The sequence below is a fragment of the Harpia harpyja genome, chromosome 11 (assembly GCF_026419915.1).
Source record: "Harpia harpyja isolate bHarHar1 chromosome 11, bHarHar1 primary haplotype, whole genome shotgun sequence".
In the NCBI taxonomy this organism is placed as follows: Eukaryota; Metazoa; Chordata; class Aves; order Accipitriformes; family Accipitridae; genus Harpia; species Harpia harpyja.
In genome coordinates, this window is record NC_068950.1 from 2,694,560 (window position 1) to 2,720,687 (window position 26,128).

Below are 26,128 nucleotides of genomic sequence, written 5' to 3' on the forward strand. Positions count from 1 at the left end.
AGTAACGTTTGTGTTGGGATGGAAAGCGACAGCAGGAATTTTGAAAAGTTTCTTATTTTTAAGTACGAGTCAAGATTTGAACTTAATCTGGTCTTCCAGGATCTGTGTTAATTTCCAGGACTGCAGAGTGATGTAGAATCATGGTCAGAGTCTGTATTTTTTTTTTTTTTCATTTGTTATTTGGATACATGGAAACATACCTCTTTCTGAAATTTTATATTCTGTAGATAATATAGAGGGGTCTTCATGGTATGTCTTGTTAAGAATAAAAAGTTCTACCTTTTTGTGAGGATGTCTGTGAGTGTTACCTGTGTGACTGGAAATCCTGTAATTTAATGCCTGAAACTGAAATCATGATTACAGCTCCAGGTGAGCATTAGGATGCTCAGGTTTGCTAATTCCCAGATGATCACTTTCCACTTGTAGATTCAGTCTTCCTAAAATATTAAAGGACACTAAAATTATTTGGGCCCCACTTCGAGTTTTGATGTCTAGTTCTCATGTCCACGGTCTTCAAGTGTGGTGCTGTTTTGTGGGGTTTTTTGAATTGCGTAAGTAGAGGAAGTTGAGCAATTTCTGCCATGCCTTGTACCTCTTGACTTCGGTGTGAAGCTGATCAGATCAGTACCTTGCTTTTGAAGGAATGTTTTCCTGAATCCAGCAGCCATGTAAATATTTTTAATCCCACTTTGAAAAATAACAAGGTATCAGGTGCAAAAGGGAAGTTAAGAACCAGTAATTATTTGAACATTCTCGTTTTAACTGCATGAAGAACTGAAGTCACTTGAAGAAAGCAACAGCGCTTAAGTAATGTCCCTGCATAGCAACTGCACTTTCTTTCCTTAACAGTTGTATTTTAGGTTCAATTTGCTCCTGCTGAGCTTCCTACGCATCCAAGTTCCTTCTTCCGTCATGCCAATGGTCGGTGTAGCTGAAGTGCCGCTGCGATGGCTTGTCCCCCGAGATGAAACAGATGTTAAATGACATGCTTTCTTTTAATGCTCTCTATTAATTTCTGGCAACTGAACTGCCGCTTGGATGTGATGTTTTAAAAGTAGAGGAACGTGCGCTTCTCGAATGGGAGTGATCCGGCGGCCCTGCAGGTACTCGGGGAGCCGAGCGGGAAAGGATGAGGTCTCGCACACCGCAGCCCGGAAGCAACTTCTCCTTCATTCGGGGGCCGGCGAAGGCGATGTGTGGTGCGAGCTGACGTGCCGAGATGGCTCCCGCAACCCTCACAGAGCTGCCTCGGGCCTTGACCCGCGGGCCCCTTACACGGCCGGGCCTTGCCCTGGGCCTGCCCCAGGCCTGGCTCCCGCTTCCCGGAGCCTGCCCCCGGCCTCGGGTCCCGCTCCCGGGCCCTACCCCGCCATCCCCGGGCCCTTCTTTCCCCCCCACACCGACCCTTGCCCTGGGCCGGTCCCCGGTTTCTCCTCAGGGCGCTTCTTCCCGCCCGCCGCGCGCGGAGAGGGCGGAGGGCGGGGGAGCGGCCGCACGTGCCCTGCCGCCGCGCGCCGTCTCCATAGCGACGGGGCCGTAAAGCGCGGCTGCGCGTGTGGGCCGCCTTGGCGTCTCGCGGCACTTCCGGTCGGTGCGGCCTAGCAGCGGCGGCGGCGGCGGCGACCGTGCCCCGTTGTCCCGCAGCCATGGAGATGCCGCTGCCGCCCGACGGTGAGCGCGGCCCGGGCGGGAGGGAAGGGGAAGGGGAGGGGGAAGGGGAGAGCGGGGACGGCGGGGTCTGACGGCGCTGCTTCCCCACAGACCAGGAGCTGCGGAATGTCATCGACAAGCTGGCGCAGTTCGTGGCGCGGAACGGGCCCGAGTTCGAGAAGATGACGATGGAGAAGCAGAAGGAGAACCCCAAATTCTCCTTCCTCTTCGGGGGCGACTTCTACGGCTACTACAAGTACAAGCTGGCCCTGGAGCAGCAGCAGCGTGAGTGGGGCCCGCGGCTTACGCAGGGCCGGCACAGGGCCGCGGCGGGCTCTGCTTCTCCCCCCCCCACCCCCGGCCACTGGTTCCCGGCCCCCGCTGGCGGAGCCTCTTTTCTCCCTCCCGGCCTTGCTGTGACCCGCCAGCCCCGGTTTGCAGCCTCCTCCTGTTCTCTGAGCTCCAGGTAGTTGGCCGAGCCCTGCCCGCGGCTCTTCACGCCTTTCCCCCCACCCATTCCCCCCTCCTCGTTTGCGGCTTTTGGAGGTAGGCAGGGCTGCACCGCAGGGAGACGGAGCTCAACACCGGGAAGGGCCCTCGGGAATAGGGTGGTGCAGCTCAGCAGCAGCAGCAGCAGCTCCGGGGGCTGGTCTTGTGTTGGAGTCATTTCTCTCGAAGTGCGGGAGGAGTTGCTGACACTCCTTTTCTGCACCATCCACCCTTGACTGCACGATTTTCGTTTTGTGTTAAGCAATTATGTGAGGGACTGTTTTGGAACTGGCACGGTTTTTGCGTGTGGGTTGGCAGTAGCAGGTTTCTCTGTGAGGCTTACTTTAAAAGTTTGCTTTGTCCGATGATAGTGTTGTGCAAGCAAAGTCAAGATATTGAGGCCACCGCACAGATCCAGCCACTGCCACAACCATCTCTCCCACCGGCTGCACCTATCCCAGCTCCTCAGGGCACTCCTTCCGTGGAGGAACTTATCCAGCAGAGTCAGTGGAACCTGCAGCAGCAGGAGCAGCATCTCCTTGCCATGAGACAGGTTGGTTGAAGATAAGCGCTCACCTGGTTTATCCTAGACTGCCAGTGGCTGTAGAAGTTAGGAGCAAAGCGGGAGAGGAAGGCTTCCTTCTGACTAGTGGTGGTGAGGACAAGGACTATTACTTTGCTTATTTTTGTTCTGTGGTAGCTGCTGTCATCTCCTTACAACAGATGTATCTGATGTGCTAGTGAGATTGATCTTTGGTTAAAACAGTTTATTTACTATATGAAAAACCTTGTTGGTTTGCAGAGCGGAATAAATTGTGACTGCTTTAATCTTTGTTTAATGCTGCAGTTGCGGGGAACTGCAAGACATTCCAGCTTGTAGCATTCTAAGGTGGTTTCTGATTAGGGGTGGAAGGGAACTGCATGCTTTGAACTAGTTGGTTTTTGCAGGTGATGTTTTGCTGTTAAAGCTAGTGGGAACCAAACTGAAGAGTTCCTGGAGGAAAGCAGTATGCCCAGATTATGTTCTATACATTTAGGAGCTTCCCGCAATTATTTTTTGCATGATGGAGAGATTTTAGAGGTGAAAATTAACTGGACTTTTCGGGAAGAATGAGAAGAATCTTCTCAAAGACAAATAACTGAAACATTTTTATGGGGTCATGTTGCTTGTAAAAGGTCTTGGTTTTCAAGCTAACTACTTACGGTTAAGACGACAGGGATACAGAGGCTTAGTTCTTCAAAAGAACATTAGATGTAATATAATTCTTTTTTTGTTTTGTTTTTCCTTCTTTTTTTCAGGAACAAGTCACATCAGCAGTAGCCCTTGCAATTGAGCAACAAATGCAGAAGGTTTTGGAGGAAACTCAGTTAGATATGAACGAATTTGACAACTTGTTGCAGCCAATAATTGACACTTGTACAAAAGATGCAATCTCAGTAAGTGACCTAAATCTGAACAGTTATTTGATGGTGTTGTGGATTAAGTATAATTTGAATGTTGGGATTGTGTGTATAGTAAACAGCAGCTTTATTGTTATGTTGTGTGGTAGGTAAGATGATAGCTGTTACTTGAAAACTTCACTTCTTGCAGTTATTTCAGAGTTCTAGGAAGTCCATATGATGTGAACATGTTAGACTAGCTTAAAATATTTTAAATTTGCTTTTCTAAGGCTGGCAAGAACTGGATGTTTAGCAATGCAAAGTCTCCTGCACACTGTGAGCTGATGGCTGGGCACCTGCGAAATCGTATAACGGCAGAAGGAGCTCACTTTGAGCTTCGGTTACATCTAATCTACTTAATCAATGATGTATTGCATCACTGGTAAGAATTAAATTGTGGGGTTTGGTTTGATGTTTTGATTAATTTGGTGAAGTGTCTCTCTGCTAGATACATTGTTAGTTTGACTTTTTATCTTTAATGTATTAATCATTTTTAGCAGCTGTCTTAAGATGTCCATAGCTGGCACAATTACCTAGTGCTTTAATAATCAAATTCAGCTTTTACCTGCTTTGTGTATTTTTCCTCCAGACGAGACTTGACAGTAAAAGTGTAGAGAACTCTATTTTATGAATCCACTACTTCTAGTATAGCAGAAGTTGAGATGAACTGAATGTTACAGTGCTCTTAGTGTTATAGCAAAAGGCGGTAACTCTTCTCTTCCCATTCCTTTTTTGAAGCCAGCGGAAGCAAGCACGAGATCTCCTGGCTGCTTTACAGAAGGTGGTTGTGCCTATTTATTGTACCAGTTTTCTAGCAGTGGAGGAGGACAAGCAACAGAAGATTGCCAGAGTGAGTATCTGGTTTTGGTTTAACTGTATGCTTTGCTTTGTTAGGTTAGTGCTAGGCAAATTCACAGATATGAGGATGGAAGATGATCACTGAGATTTTTCTAGTCTGGTTGTCTTCATAAAGTCTGTTACAGGATGTGCTTTAATTCATGTTTAAACTATAACTTAAAAGTACCTAGCTTTATTTAAAAGTTATTGTAATGATGAATGCATCTGTATCTTCAGTGGTTCAAAGACAAGCACTGAAATCCTAGGTCTTTTGACAAAGTAGAGACATAAAAATGCTGTGCCTCTTTTCTTTTATTGTTCTGCATTTCTAAAAACCTTTCACTCTTGAATTTATGCAGCTGCTTCAACTATGGGAGAAAAATGGGTACTTTGATGAGTCAATTATTCAGCAGTTACAGAGCCCGGCTCTTGGACTTGGCCAGTACCAGGTTAGCCACAAAAGAAAAGTAACAGTTTTCTTATTTATGTAAATATTTTGAAAACAAATTTAGGAAATGTTTTCCTTTTTTGAAAGGTAAATACTAATTCCCTCCCTTCCCCCTCCTTGAAGTTGTTTACAAGGGATTACAAAAATAATGTAAAACGTAACCTTGTTATTTCAGACATTCAATAATCCGGCTGCTGATACGCTCCCGGAGAGTCTATTTGCATTTGTAACTGCTACAGTCATGTACATATTTGACAGTGTGTTCTCTTTTTATGGAAATGAATGTTTGGTAAAAAGGAAACTAAAGAAACCATAGCTTTAAATTGGATACACTAAGCATAAAAATCTTTGTGGCAGCAGGAACTATTCATTTTTAGCATTAATAATGAATGCTGTTGATTTTAGCTGTATTTGAAGCTGTATTGAATGTAGACAGTGGATTCTAGCTGGCAGAGAATATCTTGGAAATCTTCACAGATCTTCATAGTGTGGCCAGGTGGTTCTGCCAGCAGGTTATCCTGCATTCTCATGCATTTTTGGGAGGGGGTGGAGAGCAATATAGGAGGTTCTGAATGAGCAGATAGGATAACTGGTTTAGGTACAGTCTTAACTTGTTCTTCTTAATTTATCTCATTTTTATCAGGCAAATTTGATCACTGAATATGCAACGGTAGTACAGCCCGTACAAGTAGCCTTCCAACAGCAGATACAGAACCTGAAAACTCAACATGAAGAGTTTGTAAACAGTTTAACACAGCAGCAGCAGCAACAAATACAAATACCACCACTAGAGAACGAGGTGAAATCAACACCCCCACCTCAAGCCCCCACAGCAGCACCAGCCTCAGCTCCACCGTCTGCTCCAGTTACACAAGCAGGTACTAACCTGTTCTGGGTTAGAATTTCTGAGCAGAAATCAGTGGGTGGCAACACTGACTTTTTTGTTGTTGTTGTTGTTCCTTTTTTAGTAGCAAGGTACTGGTTTGGTTCAGGCAAAAGCCTGAAACTGTTCTGAGGCTTGCAGCTGGTGCAGTCTGATGCTTGAATATAAAAAGAACCAAAGAAACAAATGTTAAACGGATCAGAAATCCTCTCTCCCAGTAATAGATTTCTGCAGAATGTTTACACATCCAGCGAAATTCAGATGGAGCCTGCTGTAGGTGTGCGGGTGTTTTACTAACTACATGTGACCTGGATGCTTGTAATAGTCTCCAATTTGTTTCAGATGATGGTAAATCTCAGCTGCCTCTAGCTGGTTCTACGGAGTATGACACAACAGGGTCTGGAGTGCAGGATCCGGCCTCTGGTGGACCACGTGGCCCTGGATCTCATGATCAGATTCCTCCAAATAAACCACCCTGGTTTGACCAACCTCACCCTGTTGCACCATGGGGTCAACAACAGGTAAGAAATGCAGTTCTGAAACAAGGTGTAGAGGGAGGTGGAGGTTCAGCATGACCATCTTGGTCGTGGAAGTGTGGTGAAAAACTGTGAGAATTAGAAATCCAGATTCAAATGCCAGGCTTTCTCATTCTGAGCCCAGTTAAAGGCAAAGTATAAACTGTATTTCAGTTTGTCAGCCATCACACTTTCCCTATGACCAAGCAGAACAAGAAGGTCTGTCTTGAGTATAGAGCTGTTTGATTTCAGTAACAGTTTGGTCTTTTCCTGTCTTTTCTCTGAAGCTGCAGTTGTTCAGACCTTGTATTCGGAAAGCTCTCTCGCTTGTGCACGTTGCCTACAGGCTATATTTACTTAAAAAAGGTAGATTGTTTTTATTGCGTTCTTTATTTCTGTAGTCTAATGACCAAGCTTCTTTTCTTCACCACTAGGGACCACCTCATTGTCCTCCGTGGAATAACAACCATGAAGGAATGTGGAACGAACAGAGAGATCAAGGCTGGAACAATCAGCGAGAGACACCTTGGAACAACCAGCCGGATCCTTCTTGGAACAACCAGTTTGAAGCACCGTGGAACAACCAGCATGAACAACCTCCATGGGGTGGGGGTCAAAGGGAACCTCCATTTCGAATGCAGCGGCCACCTCACTTCAGAGGCCCATTTCCTCCACATCAGCAACATCCCCAATTCAACCAGCCCCCGCATCCGCATAATTTCAACCGCTTTCCACCTCGCTTCATGCAGGATGATTTTCCACCTCGCCATCCCTTTGAAAGGCCTCCTTATCCTCATCGTTTTGATTACCCCCAGGGGGATTTTCCTCAAGGTAAAGTGTGTACCAGGCCAGGTTTTCTTATGTTGCGATGCTGATTGCCATTACAAAAGTATTTAGCGCTTTGGGGTGACAGCTTATTCGTGGTGGACTGTTGTGGTTTTCCTGAGAAATGTTGAGTTTGGGGGTTTGGGAAGCTACTGCTAACAACTCAGTAGGAAATACATGCAGAGTTGGATGCTTCCTTGCTTTTTGAGTCTTCCTTTTCTAACGGGTGCAGATAACCAGAAATTGTAATCCTAACTCAAGTCAGCATCTCTACAGGCACCCCTTTTGTGACTATTTCACTTTAAAAATAGTAAGTCCAAAGGTGAGGAGCAGCATTTGCTTGTAAATTCAATCTCCTGCACGTCAAGCCATAGATGAGGGCTCTTCAGCTGTGCCCTTCATAGATGGAGGAAGTTAGAGGAAGCCAGGCTGGAAGCATTTGTTCTTGTGCATACATTCATCCATGCCCTTCTTTTCTTCTCTTTATTTTTACTGAAAAGCTATTTATCTGCCTTAATGTTGTATGGTTTGGTAGTGTCTGGTGAAATGATCCTTACCTCCCGTTTTCCCTTGTTTGGTTTGCTCTCTTGCTGGAACAGGGGGGTGTCTGAGAGCATTAGTCAATGCACTGCTTGCCTGGCCTTTGTGGCTCAGACTTGGCTGCGGGCTCCCTTGTGAAGTCTGATATGCTTCTGCGCCGATGTAGTTTCTATTCCACATGCAGAAGTTATGATTATTCTGGAATGATCCGTATCAACATAAAGTCTAAAGATCACTGTGGTTCTGTATGACAAGCCACTTAAAAGAGCAATTATGTTGCTATGTAGGAGTTGCTGTTTTAAGCTTAAAAGATTCTCGATTCCCCAACTGCAAAAAACATTGAAAACCAACGAATTGGAGCTTATATATTTAGAATTGTGATTAACTTTTCCAGTAGAGATTGGGTTTGGGTTTTGGGGGGGGGGGGGGGTGTTCCTGTTTCTTTCGGTTTGTTGTTTGTTGGTTTTGGTTTGTTTTTTTTAAAAGTTGTGGTAGTGAGTAGGGAGAACAGCTTTTCTTGTCCTGGGGGAATTAAGGTTTAAGCTCAGAAAAGATGCTCTGTTTTGGATTGTAGTGGTGATCCAAAACATCTGTTGTTTCATGTAAAGTTGTTGCGAGGGGGTATCTACTAAAACAGATGGCTAAAATTAGGAAAGTGGTGAAGCAATGACAACACAGACTGTGTCTAAGTTCTGATGAAGATGAGTCAACTAATACTGGCTGAAGATTGGGCAGTGACTGTAATGGCTTTTCCTGCAAAAACTGTTGGTCCTGCTGCAGAAGATGTTGATTTTCAGTCTTGCGTTTTTCTCTGTATAGTGCAATGAGTTCAGCAGGGTATCCTGGCGTTCATGGCAAATGGTTCGTCCATCAGTGATTGGATGGATGTCATTCACTTCTCTATTTTAACAGGATATTATCTCTACCTCTTCTCGAAACGCCTCTTTAATCAAAGTATTTTCTTGTCACCTACTCATGTGAGTTAATTCCTGCCATCTTTATTTCTTTATATATGATGATTTGGCATAGAGACAGAACTAATTACAGGTCCATGCAAAGCTGCGATTGTGTATTTAGGCTTCAGAAATAGATCTCATCAGTAGCTGCCCTGCTGCATCTGAAACCTTTTGTTCTTGAGCGTATCTTTCTTGTGGTACTTTTTGACCACAGTATGTCCCAAAGTAAGCAGTGGCTTAGGGTTAAAGTATCCTGTTGTCTTGCGAGCGGTTGCTATGGCCAGGGAGGGAGAGGCACTGCAAGATATTAACAAATGTGGACCTGTAGCCCGCCTCTAGTTCTTCAGTTCTGTTGCTTTTCTGGATCTGCAAGGCTGTGGGTGCCAAGATTGTTTTTTAGGATAAATGCACTAGTTGAAGTACATCTCTTTGCTTTCCTTTCTCTATAGCTAAATAAAATGTTTTAACCCTCCCACTCTGCAGAAATTGGACCTCCTCATCACCACCCTGGTCATAGATTGCCTCATCCTGGAATCAGCGAGCATCCTCCCTGGGGGGGGCCACAGCACCCAGATTTTGGGCCTCCCCCGCACGGATTTAACGGGCAGCCTCCTCACATGCGGCGACAAGGGCCCCCTCACATGAACCATGATGATCCTAGCCTGGTGCCAAATGTTCCCTACTTTGATCTTCCTGCTGGACTGATGGCTCCACTTGTAAAAGTAAGTCCTTGCAATCGGCCCTGACTAGTAGAATTAAAAGATCAAAATCCCATGGCCAATAATAGGGACAGTTTAACATGGACATTTATAATTTCAAATCTTTCCATCCAGCAACCATCAGCCAAAGTTGTTGTGGGGAATACAAGGGCAGGAGCAGGGGGAGAAGGTAGTGAAAATAGTAAAATTTTCAAGTGTTGTGTCCCCGTGAAAGCCGTTTGAGCTTATATATGTGAAAGTCTTAACTTTTGAAAATCTTACTCCTGTTTTTAGCAAATAGAAATCACCAGAGATTTTCAGATGGGCAGAGGGACCTTGCAGTTCTGATGTGGCCACTGTGTACTAGTTTTTGGTATTCAGAGTTCTTTCTTACAAAGATGTTTTGCAACACTAATGTTATATATACAAAGAGTGATAGAGAACAGGAGAAGTATCTGTATCAGCATCTTCGGGGATATATACATTTATGCATTAGGTCTCTTCCATCTCTAACTTTGTGTTACACTCAGCATACACCAGCTTTTGCCAGGCTTCCATCCAGGCACTGTTATCACAAAGGTGGATAGGTGAGATCTGCATTTTATCTACCTGGCGATCCAGTTAATGCTGCAACCTGTGTAGCGCTGGCTTTTCTCATAGAACTCAAAATGGTAGTGATAGCACGAGAAAGCATTGGGTCATCTGCAGAATACTTATTTCTGGACCATTTGTTATCCAATAGTGAAATGTGAGGTCCCTACACAGTTAAATCTATATTTATCTCTTCAGGTAGCCACCCCATGACACATGACACGAATGTAATTTGTTTTGTTTCCGGCAGCTTGAAGATCATGAGTATAAACCTTTAGATCCTAAAGATATACGTCTTCCACCCCCAATGCCCCCCAGTGAGAGACTACTGGCTGCGGTTGAGGCATTTTATAGTCCACCATCTCATGACAGGCCTAGAAACAGGTAAGAGTAGGTATAGCTAACAATATGGTAAGGAAAATGCCCTAAGAAGCTGTCTCAAACCACGAAGTGCCTCTCTCTTCCTTCGCCTGTGTCTTGGTTCTTCTAATGCTGAAATGAGTGCTCTTGTTGTATTTTAAACTGCACACACTGTTTGATCTTACACTGAGATTTGTGAGACCTTTTTGCCCAGGTCCTTTGTTCCCTGCAAAATCTAGCGGAAATCCTGAACGTCTCCGTTGATCAAAGTAGAATTTTACAGATGTCGGTTCTATGTGTGGTTGATTTATTGCAGTGAAGGCTGGGAGCAGAACGGACTGTACGAATTCTTCAGAGCTAAAATGAGAGCGAGGCGGAGGAAAGGTCAGGAGAAGAGAAATAGGTGAGAGATCCTGTCTGCTGCCTTCTGAAGCATGCTTTTTGTTTGGAAGCTGCTTGGAATACCTTGGGCTAAATGCAGAGGGAAAGCATTCAGCACCATGCTGATGGAATAACTGAGTTTCAACTTGCTGGAATTTCTCTAATCTGCAGAAAATAGTTTTTGCGACACTCCAGTCTTCACTGGATTGTCTGCAGAAATACAGTGCTTGTGTGTAATTTGAATTTAATCAGGGGTATATTTGCATCTGCCGTGCTTCTCCCAGGAGTTTCACTGGAGTTTCTCTGCTTTTATCTGTGCAGTGGGCCTTCTCGGTCTCGCAGTCGGTCTAAAAGCCGAGGTCGCTCATCCTCCCGGTCCAATTCACGATCTTCAAAATCATCTGGCTCCTATTCGAGGTCACGATCTCGCTCTTGCTCCCGATCACGATCGTATTCGCGCTCCCAGTCCAGGTAGAGTGCAATGGGCTGAATCTCGGGAACTGGCAGGGTGGGAAAAAAACCAGCCCTCAGGGCTGAATGAGGAACTGTGGATGTTGCTCTGGTAACTTGCGCATCTGATCTTGTGTGCTCTCCCTTTCCAGAAGCCGGAGCAGGTCCCGCTCTTCTCATAGCCGCTCGCGATCACGGTCACGCTCAAGGTCGAAATCGTACTCCCCAGGAAGGCGGCGCCGGTCCCGCTCTCGCAGCCCCACTCCTCCGTAAGCTTTTCTCTGTTTCTCTTTTTACCTGGGTTGTTTGGAAAAGGACCGACGAGGGTGCTTTCTCATAAGCTGGGTATAATAAGCATTTGAACAAATAGTAGAAAAGAAGATGGAAAGCAGATTTAGAAACGATGTATATGCGATATATGCTTATAGAGAGAATATTACTCTGTTGGGGTGGCTTTTTGTTAAAACACTGTGCAACTATGAAGGCTTTGTATGCCTTTCTAGGAAGCAGGAGGAATCCTGTGAGTAGTCTCTGTTAGGAAGACCATAGTGTTTGATTTCCCATGTATTGAGAAGCAGGTAGGGTGTTTATGGCACCTTTGTGACACCATAATCCAGTAGCTTTATAAAAGAATAGCTTAGTAGAGTGGATGGGATTATATTGGGCGTTAATGTTTAACAGAATATAAAAGACCTTGCTTTTTGTCAGAACAGGATCACTTGTTCTAAATTTGTTCTTTTTATTTCCTTAGTTCTTCTGCTGGTTTGGGCTCCAGTTCTGGGCCTCCTATACCAGAATCAAGACTTGGAGAAGAAAATAAAGGCCATCAAATGCTAGTGAAAATGGGTAAGATGCTGTTCTGGAATCTTACACGAGCTAGGAAACAAAATCAGGCACCAAACTCTTGGACACAATTAATTAATGCATGTTCATAAGTAATTATCCCTTGGTATTCCAAGGTCAGCGTAAGGATATTCAGAGGTATGAGTATACAGAACATGGAGCAGTGGTGGTAGTTGCCTTTCTGGGAAGGATATGGAAGACAAGGATCTGAGTTTGGCATCAGATAGAACCTACCTGCCCCGAGGTATTTCATCACCCTGTAACGTAATCAGCAGGGTTGACTGGACAGATCGGGCTTGCGCCGTCTTTCCCCTTGCCGCCTTAGACATTTTTAGGGATAGTGCTGATGTTTGTCAGCTCCCAGAATCTCTGCATATTAATGCTTTGGAAATAAACGGGACAGTTCATATGTTGCTTCAGGCAGGCTGTTACCATCCTGCTGTATCAAATTTGATGCTTGCTTTGGTTGTTTCCAAAATGTCTATGTCTGTCTGTCTGCAGACTTCTAGTAACAAATAGTTACAGGATCGCAATGTTGTGTCCTTTCTGCAGGATGGAGTGGATCTGGTGGATTGGGAGCCAAGGAACAAGGAATTCAGGATCCAATTAAAGGAGGGGATATCCGAGACAAATGGGATCAATATAAAGGAGTGGGAGTTGCATTAGATGACCCTTACGAAAACTACCGAAGAAATAAAAGTTACTCGTTTATCGCACGCATGAAGGCCAGAGATGAATGTAAGTGAATGTTTCTAAGCAATTTAAAAAACTGTGCAGACTTGATAGCGATTTTGTCCTATTTACTGTAGACTGTAAACCCAAACCAAAAGACTAGTAACTCTTAATTCTGTCTAATGTAATGGACACAATAAAACAACAGGTAAGTAGACATACACTGTGATTAACCCAGCATCTTTGCCCTTTTAGGAGTTGTGTTGTATTCTCATTTCTGAAACATTAATTCATTAGCCTGTTCTGTGTAAGCTGCTTCCTGGCTGCAATACCAAAAGCCTGCATCTTTGAATGTTATCCTTAAAAAACAGGAGCAATCCCAAAGGTAGAGGAGGGAGCCACGCCACACGAGGGATGGTTGCCAAAGCAGGAAGGTCTCTGTGGTTGGGATGAAGTTAGACCATGCTTACTGTTTTTCCCTGCCCAACTCCTGAGTTTCCTACAATTAGCGCTGCGTTCTGCCAAAGCCAGAACTGGTAATAAATTCACTGTAGTGCAGGAAGGGTTCCAAAAAAGTGGAGGTGCTTCCTGAGAGATGAAGACAATTACCCAAATGATGGATTCTTGCAGAGAGTCTGTGCTAAGTAGAACAACTACATTTGGCAATGACTAAAAGGAAAAAAATTGGCATGCTAAATGAAAAGTCACTTCTGCCTATGGCTGCAGTAGATCTGTGTAATCAAATGGGTTCAAATAAAGCCCAAAAGGAAAAACTCCTTATTAATAGAGCCCTCATTCCATGAAACATTTCAGACAGCTTAGGTAACTGCAGAATGTGTAAGAACTCTTTTCCCTATTGTTTCAGTGAAGCGTGAAACGCAAGACCCTCCACCACCCGAATAAGACTCTCTGAAGAAAGATGTCTTGCATCTTCTACAAAACATTAAACTTGTATAAATCCGGATTAAAGTCTGGAGGAAGTGACAAATGAATTACTTTTAAAACTATGGTGAAAAATGGAAAGCTATGACATGTACTTCAACACTTGTCGTTTAGTCTTTAAAAAAGGCCAGTCATTACTATGACATGTCTAGCAAGTTTAAGAATTTCCATTTATTTTGCAAAATTTTTTAATTAGTTACCCATTTTATACTAGAATTAAACCCCAGTCAAGCTATCCCTGGTGCAGGATTGTGATTCATTCATTCCTGTGGAATACAGAGGTTATCTGATACGGTTATATGTTCTCTAGTTCCATAATGTATGTTTATTTCTCTCAAAAGGTTAATTCTATTTGAAGTGGAGGGGTGCTGCCTTGGGATCAAGTCAGACTGATGCTGAGCAGTGTATCCTAATGTCTAAATGGGGAATGAAGCATCTAGTTCCAGTACAGGTGACCTATGAGCACTGTGCAAGCTTGTTAGAACCTACCCTACAACTTAACGCCCCTACACACCAGCTGCTGCAGTCACAACTCTGGTCAGAACACGAGGGTTAACTGTTCTAGCTTTTCAAGCGCTCTAAGGGATGTTCAATGCTTTGTAATGGAAGACATTCTTTAAGCTTTTTATATTTTTGTATATACCCTTTAATAAAAGCTAATTAGTTCAATAGAAGAGAATCCATTTTCTCTGCTCTGCAAGTTTCTAACAATGAAACGTTCTTGGAAACTTCCTTTAATCTAAATGAGAAAAAAAAAAAAAACCTTTTGTAACTGTTTCCAGAGACCACCAGCTAAAGATGTTAGGCCCTTACACTGCACTTCCACTCCAGAGGTCTGCGTGGTGGTAACCTCTTCCAGCGTCATTTGTTTGTATAGCAGAAACCCTCTTAAAACCATTCAGTTAATATGGTGAAATATCAGTTTGTTCTAGATCTACTGTAGTTGTGGAACTGTAACTGTCTGTGAATCAGCATACAACACCTGTATGTTACCAACTTGTGAATTTTATTGTTTTGCCTTCCAATAAACACTTTTTTTTTAATAAAAAGAAAACAGTGGCTCCTATTTCAGAGTAAATGGATTCCCATACAATGGCTATAAGCCTTCCTTGTATTGAATTTATCTTAACTGTGCCTGTGTTTGGTTTTGTAGTAATCTGGCAAGGCTAATTATACATAAACACTGCTTAAATATGGCACTGAAGGCAGGACGTGGTATTTTTCTACTGTGATCACACTCCTCTGGTGCCATAGTACAGACTTTCATTTCTATGATGATCACAGGTGTGACCAGAGAACACACCATCTACACCATAAACATGCATCCTGTGATGACTTACCGTGCTCCCTTTGGAGAGAAGGGTTTTCTTGGTTTCTTTTTTGCTGAACACTGGCATAGGCTGGCTGAAGGTTCCTGCCTATCCCTGTATCATGGACATTAGTACGGAATTCAGGTATAGGAAAATAACAGTAAAATACATAGCAGTTAGTGCAAATCCTTCTAGCACAGAGTTTATAGCTTTTTATCTCTGCAATTTGGAAGGGTTTCTTGTTCCAGCTTGACTTCCATAACTGTAAATTTTACTTAAAATTCAAAGAATCAAAGCAGTTTTTCCTCCTGTGCTTTCTGAATTTCTTCCCGTGCTTGCTCAATTGTTAGAGGTGGGGATTTGTGATTCTTGATGTACTGCAAAAAAAAAGTTAATACACAAATTTCTTTATTATGTAGACAAATATTTTCTAGTATTTAATAAATAATAAATCTTCATGTCAAGACACCTGCACTTTTCTATAATAGCAACAGAAACTGATACTTCTGTTGCAGCACTAGGAAGATCCTTGCTTGTTGAGGACAGCTAAACGCTACAGCAGAAAGCTTACGTTTTCAAAACTATGGCCTTCAGTAAGACTTCAGTGTTTTTTTACTGTATAAACTCCTGACTTGTTATTAATATGGGCACAAGCATTAGAGTATTCTTCTTCTATGAAGTAATTTATTCAATGATAATACAAACTTTATCTGATTAATTAATAATATGCAAAGAAAATTTGTTTGCTGCAACTACTAGAAGTGTTTGGAGAGGAGTAGATGCTCACTCTCTCTAGGCTGCTGTCTAGGCTATCAGAAATACCTCTTTAGCCTCTTCCAGGGTATGGTAGTGGAACTTCTCGTTCTCTAATGACTCCACAAGGGATAAGTGAAGGTGGTGAATGTTCTCTACAAACTGCTGAGTCAACATCAAGTGCTGTTTCAACATGGCATTTAAAACAAGAACTGACGGGCTGTACGCTGTCAAGGCTGCAAGAAATGGAGAGTATATACTTTAGTGATATGTTACAGTCAGATAGTAAGGGCTAAACAATCCAAGAAGGACTTAGATGCATAAAATGTAGTAAAAAAGAATAGTAATAAACGTGTTTTTCAGTACCTTCTACTGCATCCGTGCTGACGACGTGACTGGCAATAGGTACTGGATCAACATAACTGTTTCCTACCGGTGGGTCAAGTACTGCAGTGGTGTTTGCTGTGTATAGGAGAAAATCAGAATTACCGGGTTTGGAGGGTGGAATGGTGTAGCACTAGAACTCGGTTCATCTTCAGCAGTCTCTTGGGACATCAGTTGCCATAAGAACTGCTATAGAGCCTAACAGGAAACTGTCAGCCAAAAAAATGCTAGAATAGTTCTATGACCTCCACAGTTTCTTTACTCTCACGTTCACAACACATGCCATCGCGGAAGGCATCTTTTCTAACCTTAGACAGAGTAAAAATAAAGGCTTTTGTACTTGATAGAAGCTCCTGGTTTCAAGCACACCCGAGTTTCTATTTTCTCCTCCTTGAATGTGGCAAGAAGTGGCTTTTCCCACTTTTTCCTTTAAGTAAAGAGAGGTAGGAACAGAGCTACCCCTCAGAAACAGTTAAAGGTTACGGCGGTCTTTGGTAAATGGGGCCATAGTGCTTTCCCAAGAAACAAAGACAATGCAGAAAAGAACTGTATGATGGGTGATCACTTTAGTAACAATACAATGGTATTGTTTACAATAGTAAAGATACAATAAAAATGTTGAATTCTGTTTGAGAATATTACTGGGGCTATTGCAAGCTCTGTCACTAACACCACCTCATCCACCCAGTGTTCCTGTTGGGTTTTTTTTCAGCAAAAACCAGTTCCAAGTTCTTATTCTGTTGTTCAATCCCAATCTTTTCTACAGACAGCAGATTAAAGTGTTGGGCTTTAGAAAGTTTTTAATTTAACATCAGCCAGGGGAAGCTAGTACTGAAACTAAGAACTCTATCAAGGCTGACTAAGGCTAGCATATAAATATATTTTTTATATATATATTATTTATATTCCATATAAAATACAAATATGTAAAAATTGCCTCAATAGGGCAATACCTTGTGAACTTACTCTTTGACCAGCAATAGGTGAATGGAGGATCCACTGTCTGAACCGCAGTTTCTTTGACAGTTATTCTGTGTACCTGGTCCTGCTGGTCTCTGGTAAATAAAGGTGACGATGCTGACGATGGGTGTTTTCCAGAATACGTGAAGCTCTCAGAAAGTTCCTCTGACATTTTTGATACAGATTCCCTGTCTGTTGTAGACAGAGACTTTTCAAAGTCTTCAGAATATTCTGAATTAACAGTTCTCTCATCATGATCAAGATAATCCTGTTTGTGTCCAGGGAAATCTGCAGAAACTCCACTCAAATGCTCAGAGATTTCAGCTTCAGTCACAGTTTTTTCAATATCCCCTTCGGAAGCATCATTCACACCAGTTACTGCACTTGTCATTTTAAGAGAAGTTTGGTCTTTTTCCACCAGGAATGTATCTTTTTTTTGATTTCTGTTTGATTCTTGAGTAACTTGAATGTCTGTCCCCTGTAAAACAAAACAGCTGTATGTTAGAAGAATCAGCAAAATATAACCTAGAATATGCCTCCGTTATTCTTCATCTGTTCAGCTATGTATCACTGAGTTAGCTACTGCTTTATTAGGAAATAAAAATGTTGCTCTTCTGTGTCACCCCACAGACTGTGCAGTGCTGTTACATTTAGTAAGGAAATGCAGACACTAAAAAAAAAGAATTTGGTCAGGTTTCAGTAGACTCTAAAATCCTGAGGTAACCCTTACAGCTAGTGAGACATGCCCACTGCAGATAGCCTATGAGTAGAACAGAAGTATTTATTTTAGAATATTCACCCTCCACCAAACAAAGGCAGAATAGAAATATGTGCTAGTAGGGAATTTCTACTTACTTTCTGCTTTAATTCTGCTGCCTCACTGGTGATATTTGGTGCCAAATCATCGAGGCTCAGGATATTCAGTCTGAAGTCTGCAATCAAATGACATATCGTCATGAGAATTTGCATGAAGATTACAGTACACTTTCCCTTAAGTGAGAAAAGCGGAAAAAAAAAATTAGTACTACAGTCCTAGTTTAAAGTGTAATACTAAAAAGTAATAGCAGTCAATCACTCTAAACCTTTAACTCAGCAGCTCTTTCTAAAGTTTCCTCTTTTGCCTGTTGGCAGATCTAACCCAAGAGATTCTTGCTGCCCCTCCTTCACACTTGTTCTCACTCACACCAATTAGTACATTGTCCCATTGATATATGAAAACTATTCTAAATGTTGTGATTCTTTTGATGTCATAAGTAAGTATCACCCAGGGAAGGATCATTAAACTGAACCCATTAAATCAAAAGCCAAGAAAAATACAAATACGTTACATTAGAAAAAAGAAACAGATCAACATAATTCCTTTGATAAAGCCTTGGTTTATGTAAGATTACACCAATGAATCCTTTCAAAGTGAGTATTTGCCCATGTTTATTAGTAAATTTATCAGTAGATTATTAGTACAGTTCATGCCAAATCTACTGAGACAATATTTTAGAACGAACTTACCATCTGAGCTGCTGCTAGTTGAATCTTCTGCATCATCTGCTTTTGAAAATAATTCATCTAATGATTTTATTTCACTTCTGTCACTTTCAAGCGATATTTGGCTTTGCTTGGTGTTGCCTGTTCTAGGCGGAGTAATCTTTACGGTATTGTCTTTCATGGAAGAAGACGGCGATTGAGATCTCATGTTATGTCGTACTGACAGGTTTCTGCTGGCTGGTGAAGGTGCTGGCGAATTACCTCTATCAAAACCATTTTTCTCTGAGTCTCTGCTATGAAAAGAAGATGTTTTAGATGCCTCTATCAGTGAAATTTCCTTATGAGATGGAGGAGGCATTCCTGACGAAACTGGAGTCTTACTCTTTTGAAGAACATGAAAAAGAGATGTGTTATTTCATTTATTATGTGTAGATCACTAAAAAGGAAAATAAATTATAATGGGTAAAACGCAGTAATTTTAAAATGTGAATTGAAGCTAAATCATATAATGAGCAAGCTACAAATGCAAAATTAAAATTTAGTTTCTGGTGTTATGTAAAAAGTGACCTACCACTTAAAACAGTTTCATGAAAGTGTAAATACAAATATATAATCCAGCAAAGTCTGTATTTACCTTTCCACCCCATTTAGAATCACTTACAACAACCTTCCAATTCTCATTTCCACTGGCAAACTCCAAAGAGCCCTCCATCAATTCTCTCATTTCCTCTTCATCACTATCCAAACCAAGCTGTTGTTTAACCATAACCTTCTTTTCAGGGCTTTGGATGCTTTCCTCTTCCTTAGAACAGGCATTACTGAGGGTTGTATTTCCACCAGCGGTAGCATAATTCTTCAGATATTTCTTGCCCCTTCCACCATGTTCGTGACTGGAAGCAGATGAGAAGGACTCTTCGTCCAAAGGCTTCTGGCCCAAGTCAATGTTTTGCAATTCCATCTGCTTTTTTCGATTCATGATTTTGCTTTCTAGCTGGGCCACTTTCCTCAGAGCTGAGCTCGACCGCGTGTGGGAAGCGCTACCCAGTGCGCTCTTTGCTTCGTGTCTGTTCGCTGTCCGCCCAGCACTTCCCGATGTCTGGCACCACCGGCTTCCAGGTCCGTTTTCGTTGCGCACCTTTAGGAATCTGCTGGGGCAGAACAGAGCTCTTCCACTTTTCTCCAACTCTGGGTCAACCACAGAGAGGTCACTGCAGGAGCGAGGAAGGACGCTGCGGCCGGCTGTGATGGTTCTCCCACGGGGAGCATCGCTGCGTCCCTGCCGAGAAGAGGATGCAAAGAGCCCTCAGAGGCGGACGGCCTAGTTCAGCTCCCCGGACTGAGCGGACACCCCCGCTCCCCACGGCCCTGCCCTCCGTCCCAGCCTGTGCCGGGTCCCCTCCTCCCGCGCTCCGGTGTGGGCCCTCCCCACAGGCGGCTGAAACACCGGCTCGGGGCCCGCCGCTGCCCAGACACAGACCGAGGGCGGCTGGCGCTGAGGCCGGGACGAGAGTGGGCGCCTCACCTGCCCTCGGCCTGGGGGCGCCATCTTCGCCCGAGCGATCGCAGCCATCCGGGACGGACCAGCCTGAGGCGGCGCCGGCGCCGGCGGCTCCCTCAGACCGGGGCGTATCCCGGAGACCGGGACTCCCCAACATCCCGTCCTCTCATTGGCTCCGCGCAAAGTTGCCCCCTCCCCCTGGCGCACCCATGCTTGGGCGTAACCAGCTAATCCCAAGAAGGCAAACCCGTGAGAGGGCCGACTACAAGCCCCAGCATGCATTTCGCCGGGCGGGCACGTGGCAGCCCGCTCCTCCCTCGGGGGCCGCTAAGCCAATCTGATTCCGTTTCACGATAAGCGAGGGAAGCGCAGCCAATCAGAGCTCGCGGCGGAAAAGGCGCCAGGCCGATGTTGGTCGGAGGCGCGAGGGCATGAGTCCCTGTGAGGGCGGCAGCGGCCATGGCGGCGGCTGGGCTGAGAGGGCGCGGTGGGAGAGTCCCGGCCGTCGTCGCGCTGAGGCTGGCCCTGCTCCTCGGAGCCGCGCTGGGCTCTGCCCGGGCCAGGGTGTATTTCCAGGAGCAGTTTCTGGACGGAGGTTGGGCGAGGGCGGCGGGGGGTAAAGGGGGTGGTGGGACAGCTGCCGGTAACGGCTGTGTGAGCTGGCTGGGAGGGAGCCCCCCCCCCTCAAGGTACCGTGCTTATTGACCCCGTTTTTGTGTTGTTGCTGGTGTTGGCCTTGCGGGACAGTCAACTGGCAGAAGAGGTGGATTAATTCTGAGTACAAGGCAGACCTTGGGAGGTTTAAGCTCACTGCAGGGAAGTTTTACGGACATCCGGTGCGAGATAAAGGTATGCGGGTTTCATTCAAAACACGCTATGGGAGCCGTCTCTAGACTTGGGAGTTTGCCTTTATAGATGTGCCATGCATGGCAATGAAAGTATTTTTTCTTTGCAAATGGAGAAACATGTAAGTTTGACTATTACACTAATATCTCTACAGGTCTACAAACTAGTGAAAACTCTAAATTTTACGCTATCTCCTCACGATTTAAACCATTTAGTAACAAAGGGAGGACTCTGGTTATTCAGTATACTGTGAAACATGAGCAGAAGATAGATTGTGGTGGGGGATACGTTAAGATTTTTTCCTCAGACTTGGACCAGAAGAACCTAAGGGGAGATTCACATTATTACATCATGTTTGGTGAGTTTACAGTTATTTCTTGATTACTAAAATACTGTCGCTACTGTTGTGCAGTTCTTCAAAGATGGTTGTAGAAATGGTGGAAAAACCATAAAGGAAGGCCGTCTTAAAAAAATAAGGATGTTGTGACTGTAAGGAGTGAGTTCTAGCATGCTTGAGAGATCTCTAAATATGTATTAACAAAATACATATTTATACAAACATTCTGCGCTGATTTGAAGGACATAACTGAAAATTATTAGAGTGAGCTTAGAATAAAAGTAGTTGTTCGGCAGGATTTTTTTTTTTTTTAAGACCTTGAACTGAAACAACATTCTGTAGGCCATTTTCTGCCCTTATGTACTTGTATGTAGTTTCCAGCGACTTAGTGAAGTTTGTACATTTGTACGTCAAAGTGAAATTTGTCATTATGTATCTAATATAATTATATAGTTATTCAGCTTGTGCCATAGATAATGTTTATTTTGCCTGGATTTTTGTTTTCTGGGTTTAGTTCTGTAATGGAACTGTAGCAGAACTAAACCCCAAACTACACAAAATCTAATTCTAAGGTAGATTTAGAGACTTTGAGTAGAAGCCATGTCATCCATTAGAAATGGAATACGTCAAAATACGTGGAATGGGAGAGATGTCTAGCAGTATTAGAAGGAAGAGGTATACAATCTGTATTTTTCTGCAAAGAAGTTAAGGATACAAAGCATATAATATCTTTGTAGGGCCAGATATTTGTGGATCCGACACAAAGAAAGTCCATGTTATTTTAAATTACAAGAATAAACCCCATCCAATCAAGAAACCAATCAGATGCAAGGTAAATACACATTTCAAAGATACAAAAACTTTAAAATAAACAAGTTACAGGGATATTAGGAAGAAAAAAAAAAAAACCCCGAAACAACTATTCCAAACATGTAACACCTTTGAGAAGTTCTACTTTTCATCATATCTTAAGTCATGTTAATTTTGGGACTTCAGATATTTCTTAGTTCATGATACGTTTGTAATTTAATGATTGCATTCATAATACCTGATACTGATAAAGGATGAAACAAGGTTGCAAGGGTGCTGTATGTTATTAAGAAATGTATGTCATTGTGTTTCTTAATTGTAACTTTAATTCCACATTTCCTAGTGAGAGCGCACTTTCTTCTGATATAAATGGTTGTATTTTCAATATTTTTGCTTTTAACCCATGTAGTAAGCCTTTTTATGTGCCTTTGCTGTAGCTATTTGGGATATAAATAGCTTATATTTGATATTAACTAAAATAATTACTTTATCTGATACTATTGTCAATCTTGTGACACTTCCTCTTGCCAATCAGATATAGACTGTGTTTCTTGCAACCATTCGGTTTTGTTCAGGGACCCAGATGGGAGGACTAGAAAATACATGTGAAAAAATGTCATTATTTTTCCCCTCTAGGAGACTTTGGGAATTATTTTTTCTTACTACTGCTTATGAAAAATCCATTAGAAATTAGTATTTTAATTCTGGTGCAAGGCAGTTCCTAAGAGCTATATTTAAGGTTCTTAAAAAATTTTACTTGCTTTCTTTAAAACCCAGGTTGACGGATATACACATTTATATACTTTGATTATAAGGCCAGATCAGACTTATGAAGTAAAAATTGATAACGAAGTGGTTGCATCTGGCAACTTAGAAGATGATTTAGATTTTTTGCCACCAAGGAAAATTAATGATCCAACAGTGAGGAAACCCACTGACTGGGATGATCGAATCCAAATTGATGACCCAAATGACATTAAACCCAAGGTAATTTTCTCTCCTTATTCTGCGTTACTGGATTATTTAATTTCTGCTGAACACACATTTGATATAGTTGAATTCTGCGCTAGTTTTGCTTTCTTAATCTTCCTGTGTCTTTTTAAAGGATTGGGATGAACCTGAATACATTATGGACACTAGTGCTGAGAAACCTGAAGGCTGGGATGATGCTGCAAATGGAGAATGGCATTATCCTATGGTCAAGAATCCTCTATACAGAGTATAAATAATCTTGTATACAGAGTATAAATAATCTTGCAATCCTAGTTATGGATAATGCTTTAAGCAACTTTTCTGTGCCTGACTATTCAGAACATGTCATTTATCCTAGGGGGAATGGAAACCAAGGCAGATTGATAACCCAAATTATAGAGGAGTTTGGCCTCATCCACAGATTGACAATCCAAATTACTCACCAGACTCCAGCATCTATAGCTATGAAAATATTAGCATCATTGGACTAGATATCTGGCAGGTAAGATGCCTTTACTGGAAAATAAAGAACTTTTCTCTCACTGAGTATATAGCAACCTGTTTCCCTTTGCATATAAACATTATCTATTGTTTTGGGATCTTAGAGACCTATGTCTTTAACTTGCTGTTATGTAAATATGTGTACAAAATTGAAAAATCTGTAAGACGCACTGATCTTCTCTTGTAGTTATTGTTTGGATCATAATCATCTACAGGTAAGTGAGGGGCCTAAATTAATTTGTGTAACTATTGTAAAGTATGACTTACTCCACCTGATGTGAGGTGCGTAACTGAGGATTCAAGCAGCTCAGTTACTCCTGACTTACCCAAGGATTAATGAGGAGAAAAGTGCCCTCCCGGGGGCCTCTCAGATCTTCCTCTCTCTCAGGTTTCTTGACTAGCCAGTGATGAGACTTAAAACTTTGTAGAAGAGCAGTGAAGTACCTAAAGTTAAAACAAGTCCTTTACATTCTTGAAAACAGTTGTCCAAAAAGAGAGAATTCTTCATCAAATTCTGGGAAAAAAAATCTAATGGGGTTCTTGACGTGATTACTCTATATTGAATATAAGATACAAACATATTGTTAAAAAAGGAGATGAAAGCTCTTAAGAAAACAAAGAGGCATCCTGTTGTGTTCCCCCCCCTCCCCCCTATTCCTTTAAAGGTGAGAGCTGGCACAATTTTTGACAACTTCTTGATAACAGATGATGAGGTTTATGCAGAAGACTTTGGAGATGAAACATGGGGAGAAACGAAGGTAACATGAAACTCTTGTGCCTGTTTTCGTTCTTTACTACCCCATTTTAAAAATCCCTTGTCTAATCTGATCAAGAACTTCTTGGTGCATAAAAATGCAGGGTCCTGAAAAGGAAATGAACATAAAGCAGACTGAGGAAGAGCAGGAGAGAGAAAGGGTTACAGAAGAAAAATACTTTGAGCAACGGTTTAAGAAAAAGCTAGAGAGAAAAAAAGAATCTGGAAAGGTTAGAGCAGTGAGGAACACTATTGAGAAGGAAGAGCTTTAATTGTTATTTGAAAGAAGTTCACTTTTTTTTTTAACTTAAGTCTCTCTATAGAGATTTTGGTTGCTAACAGCTTGTTGGAATCTGCAGTGATACAGTTGTATTAAAACAGGATTTTTTAAAAAATTCAATGTTAAATTTTGTAACCAGTTTCGGTTATTTTTAATAAAAATACCATAACATAGTTAAATTCTCTATAGAAATGTTGGTTTTTTATTAACTGTATCTTAGCCCTCCTAAAATATATTAAAAACACCTGTAATAAAGTACTAGGTTTTGAAAGTGTTCTATACTTTCATGGTTTAATATTAAATGTAAAATTCATGCTCATTTTTGTTGAGGAAATATCATAATAATCTTTTTATATTTCATTAAAGGGTTGAGCACGTCAAATGCGTGAAGCATGTTTCACAACATACTCCAAACTAAGGAGGAGATAAGCTTTGCTAAGCTTCTGTAGTAATTGTGCACCTGTCAGAGTTTCAGGGATTACTGCAGCTGCATAGCTACCGCAAACACACCGTGGCTGCTCTCGGCTGTTCTGCCATTGCTTATCTGCTGATGGAACGTTCTAGCTCTCTGTCTCAGTGTGGGACCTGAGTGACTATAGACAGACAGTCTGTCCACAAATCTGTCCTTAGAAGTTTAAATGTATTCAGACAATTTTTTCCCCTTCAAAAATCTGAAATGAACACATAACAGTGCTTGGAAGCTGTCTTAAAATATACTTTTTTTTTTTTTTTTTCTCGTGGGGGGGGTGGAATTTGAAACTGAAAGATGTGTCTATTTTTGTCTGACCAGTCTTGTAACTCACTCATGTAACTTGTTCAGTCACTTCCTTCATTGCTTCTCAGGTCCTTCTGCTCTTCTGCATTTCCTTCCCCCCCTGCCCCCCCCAAACTAATGCTATAAATTTAGCAAAAACTGAAGCCAGACCTCCAGAGCCAATGGTTTTGCATTTACCTTTCAGCTACCCCGACGCTGGCTGCACAGGGTTTTGTGTGGTAAGGAGATGGGGAGGATCTGTGGAAGCCCTGACTTCAGACAGGCCAGTTTCTAGCCTGTGCGGTGACTTGAGGTCAAATTCTTTCGCTTCCGCTTGTCTGAGTGCTGTCCCCTGTAGAACAATTCCAATGATGCTGTGGGGTGAAGAACTTTGAAAGCTATTGTAACACACTGGAATGACAGTCGCCCTTTACCTTTCTTCCTAAACAAATTCCTGTTGATTTAGCTTTTATATGGCCACAATGATCTAGCCTCGTTCAGGCTGCTCTTCAGTATTTTATATGTTGCAGTCGGGGATTTGTTAACTTTGTTGTATTTGACGCTGAATATTTGATCACAGACCAGAGGAAGCTTAATTTCGCGAGGTCTGTTTTGACGAGGTTTCATGTAATGAAGTAAAATAACTAGGTTTTTCCAGAAGAAAGTTGGTCATCCAGCTAAAAGGTCGATCGGTACCTTGACTCGGTTACCTGGAAGAATATTCCACCGGGTAGCTGCAGTCTTCCCTAGACCTACTTTGTCCGTAACATAGGTAGGTCACCGCCAGCTTCGCTGGAGGAGAGCGCCGTGTCTGGGAGCAGAGAGACTGCGGGAAGCAGGGGCGGGACAGCGGGACCAGCTCATCGGGCTCGGGAACGAGCTGCCGGGCACAGATAAACCCCCGTCGCTTTGTTCCCGGGTCAAACGCGTCTCCTCAAAGCTTCCCGCCGCCCGCGGCTGCCCAGCA

General features: G+C 42.7%; 3 protein-coding genes across 8 annotated transcripts; 2 read left to right on the forward strand and 1 right to left on the reverse strand.

Annotated features, from left to right (window-relative positions):
• The first annotated feature begins 1,570 nt into the window (after positions 1–1,570).
• CHERP (calcium homeostasis endoplasmic reticulum protein) lies at positions 1,571–14,586 on the forward strand. Of its 3 annotated transcripts, none has more exons than XM_052801220.1 (18): positions 1,571–1,671; positions 1,762–1,935; positions 2,511–2,692; positions 3,439–3,576; positions 3,810–3,961; positions 4,318–4,429; positions 4,776–4,865; positions 5,508–5,742; positions 6,090–6,268; positions 6,697–7,093; positions 9,067–9,305; positions 10,123–10,256; positions 10,549–10,635; positions 10,935–11,084; positions 11,216–11,332; positions 11,815–11,909; positions 12,459–12,644; positions 13,862–14,586. In XM_052801220.1, the coding sequence occupies exons 1-18, from the start codon at positions 1,647–1,649 to the stop codon at positions 13,864–13,866; spliced, it is 2,697 nt and encodes an 898-aa protein (XP_052657180.1). In that variant the 5' UTR covers positions 1,571–1,646; the 3' UTR covers positions 13,867–14,586. The 3 variants fall into 3 exon arrangements, with proteins under 3 accessions (XP_052657180.1, XP_052657179.1, XP_052657181.1); XM_052801219.1 differs by lacking the exon at positions 13,862–14,586 and adding an exon at positions 13,444–13,855; XM_052801221.1 differs by lacking the exons at positions 1,571–1,671; positions 1,762–1,935; positions 13,862–14,586 and adding exons at positions 1,962–2,116; positions 13,444–13,855.
• Positions 14,508–20,189, reverse strand: C11H19orf44 (chromosome 11 C19orf44 homolog). 4 transcript variants are annotated; one of them, XM_052801222.1, is made up of 8 exons: positions 19,932–20,189; positions 19,044–19,685; positions 18,434–18,791; positions 17,783–17,859; positions 16,934–17,405; positions 15,950–16,045; positions 15,653–15,819; positions 14,508–15,207 (listed from the first exon to the last, which is right to left on the reverse strand). In XM_052801222.1, the coding sequence occupies exons 1-8, from the start codon at positions 20,187–20,189 to the stop codon at positions 15,121–15,123; spliced, it is 2,157 nt and encodes a 718-aa protein (XP_052657182.1). In that variant the 3' UTR covers positions 14,508–15,120. The 4 variants fall into 4 exon arrangements, with proteins under 4 accessions (XP_052657182.1, XP_052657184.1, XP_052657183.1 ...); XM_052801224.1 differs by having other exon boundaries at positions 19,077–19,685; positions 19,932–20,063; XM_052801223.1 differs by having other exon boundaries at positions 19,071–19,685; positions 19,932–20,062.
• Positions 20,190–20,232: 43 nt separating this feature from the next.
• On the forward strand, positions 20,233–25,360 carry CALR3 (calreticulin 3). Its single transcript, XM_052800912.1, has 9 exons — positions 20,233–20,502; positions 20,655–20,756; positions 20,908–21,111; positions 21,828–21,922; positions 22,678–22,887; positions 23,006–23,119; positions 23,231–23,374; positions 24,039–24,131; positions 24,232–25,360. Exons 1-9 carry the CDS (start codon positions 20,367–20,369, stop codon positions 24,397–24,399), a joined length of 1,266 nt encoding a protein of 421 aa, XP_052656872.1. The 5' UTR covers positions 20,233–20,366; the 3' UTR covers positions 24,400–25,360.
• The last annotated feature ends 768 nt before the right edge of the window (positions 25,361–26,128 follow it).